General features: G+C 41.5%; 1 protein-coding gene across 3 annotated transcripts in view; it reads right to left on the bottom strand.

The window, feature by feature from the left end:
- Window positions 1-273: 273 nt before the first annotated feature.
- The window catches only part of LOC125046829, a 6,042-nt gene continuing 3,815 nt past the window's right edge, over window positions 274-2,500 (bottom strand). For 2 of the 3 annotated variants that reach the window (XM_047644800.1, XM_047644801.1), the window contains exons 3-6: window positions 2,469-2,500; window positions 1,720-1,938; window positions 1,284-1,475; window positions 274-804 (exon numbers count right to left, since the gene is read on the bottom strand). The exon at window positions 2,469-2,500 is cut by the window's right edge and continues 98 nt beyond it. In XM_047644800.1, coding sequence (XP_047500756.1) covers window positions 635-804; window positions 1,284-1,475; window positions 1,720-1,938; window positions 2,469-2,500 — 613 coding nt within the window. In that variant the 3' untranslated portion in view covers window positions 274-634. The remainder of the gene's footprint in view (window positions 805-1,283; window positions 1,476-1,719; window positions 1,939-2,468) is intronic. The other variant, XM_047644802.1, reaches the window with a different exon arrangement.

Raw genomic sequence — 2,500 nt, 5'->3', positions numbered from 1 at the left:
TATCATTAGTATCACTTCAACATCATTATCATTTACTTTACTATCATTATCATAATCATTAGTATCGTTATCACAATCATCACCATTAATGTACCATCGTTTTTGTCATTAGTATCATTTTGTTAGTATCATTAATAGTTAATCTCATTATTGTTACATCATAATCATTATTGTATCATTATCACTATCATCACTAATCATTTTCATCATAGGAAGTCACTATCGTCACTGTTATTAACCGAGGACAAAAAAAAAGGCTATGAAAATACAGCGGAAAGTGGAATTGTTTATAATCACGATCTACTCCAATCTTAAATTATTAGTCTCTCAAAACTCACGCCAAAAAAAAAAAAAAAAAAAAAAAACGAGAGGAAACAAAAATAACATCGATCAATAAACCGTAAGATCATTTTTCTCAAATATGTTTATACTTTTCTCAAGCATTCTTTCTCTCTCTTTGTAATTAAACCATTCAAATCCCAGTTTACAAATACGCTTTATATATATCCTCCCTTCCCCTCCCCTCCCTCGTTCCTCTTACATATATATATATAATAAACAAACATATACACGTGTCTCTCACTACACACCGAAATGAGAAGAAATTCGTCCACGTAAATGAACAGCCGTCCTTCTACTCCTTCACGGGCTTGCAGGCCTGGCAGCGACAACTGACGACGTTTTCGAAGGCTTTCTCGAAGGTGAAGCCGTCGTCACAAGCGAGAGGGATTTTGAGGGTTTCCAGCTTGTCCACCTGACAGCTGCTGCAGCGGTTGCCTTGGCTCCAGATTCCTGCTTCCCGTTCTGGAAAAAAAAATATTAGGGGAATATGGGTAATTGGTGGTGGTGAGGGTCACGTTGGGTATTTTCGTGGTGGGGTTATGCGTATGCAAGGGATTGTTGCATCTTGAAAATTGTCCCTCTTTCGCTCTCTTTCTTTATCTGTCTTTCTCTCTCTCCATCTATCTATCTATCTCTCACCTCTCTCTCTCTCTCTCTCTCTCTCTCTCTCTCTCTCTCTCTCTCTCTCTCTCTCTCTCTCTCTCTCTCTCTCTCTCTCTCTCTCTACATATATATATATATATTACTGTTCACCCCCTCTATATAGACCTCTCACTCCCTTCTTTTCTTCTCTCCCTCCTTTTCTCCCATTCATCTCCATGTCTCTATCACTCCCACCCTTCCCCCCTCCCTCTCTTACCCCGTCTCCCTCCCTCACATCCCCCCTTTCCCCCTCCCCCCTCCCCCCTCCCTCCCCTTCCACCATCTACTCCGAGACTCACCAATGTAGGTCCTGGTGGCGCAGTAGCCGAGGCAGTGGCGAATGGGCGAAGTTACCGGGTGTCTGTTGGCGCAGTGGCCGTGGCGGAAGGAGGTCATATAGAACATGCCGATAGTTTCGTGGTTGTCGATGACCTGAACTTCGCATTCTCCTGTGGGGGAAGTGGAAGACGGAATGTTGAAAAGAAGGGTTTCTGTGGGAAGGAGGAGGGGCCTTTATGAGTAAGTGAAGAGGAAATGGAGTTAATGTTTGTTTGTGTGCGTGTTTGTGTCTGTGTGTCTGCGTGATTCCTGGTCATGATTCGTTTTATAGTATTCCTTATCATTGTTATTTTCGTCTTGCACAGCTGAGTACTATTCATCTCATTATTCCATTTCTTACATTTATTTCATTTTTTTTCACTTGAACCCACCACCAAAACAAACATTCCTCCTTACCTTTCTTAACCTCCTGATCATCTTCTTCTTCCTCGTCACCATTATCACTATCTTCATCGTCGTCGTCCTCAAAGCGAGTGGTCTGGATGTTCCTGTAGCTGCTGTTCTGACTCTCCTGCCCCTGGACGTCAGCAGACTCCACCTGCGTCGGTGTGTTCGTCAGCACCGAAGGCACAAGGACGGCTTCCTGTGTCGAAACGTCTCTCTCGACCGTCCCTTCTGAAAGGGTAAGGGACGAGAAGAATAAAGCTCTCTTTTTTTTTTTTTCTTTTTTCGTTTCTTTTTCTTTTCCTTTTTTTTTGGGGTGGGGTGGGGGTGCCTTCAGATGTACTTTAGACGACTATTTGACGTACTATGAGTCATTATATTTCTTTTTTTTTATTCGATAGATAGTCACTCCCTTTCCTTGTACAGTTTTCATTCCAGTTTAGTTTTGTCTGCTTTTATTTTTGCATGTGCTTTGGTTTATATTCAACAAGTAAATCATGAACTTTGTCACTACATCTCTATTTCCAGTTTCGTTTTTTTTTTCGGGGGTGGGGAAGGAGTTAGCTTTTGCATTTGATTTTGTTCACGTTCAACAAGCAGACCGTAAACTGAACCACTACATTTGCAATCTCATTTTTTGATCGAGTTTGCTTTTGTATAAGTTTTCGCTTCCGAGTCACTACATCTCGAATATCAGTCCTTCCTAAGTTTGCTTATTTACATTATTGTTTTCTCTGAACAGACAAAAATACCACTCTTACTTGAACCATTCGACGTGCTGGATTCCTCGATC

This window comes from Penaeus chinensis, chromosome 39, assembly GCF_019202785.1.
Source record: "Penaeus chinensis breed Huanghai No. 1 chromosome 39, ASM1920278v2, whole genome shotgun sequence".
NCBI lineage: Eukaryota > Metazoa > Arthropoda > Malacostraca > Decapoda > Penaeidae > Penaeus > Penaeus chinensis.
The sequence above is the reverse complement of the archived record's forward strand: the minus strand, read 5'-3'. Positions and strand labels throughout refer to the sequence as shown.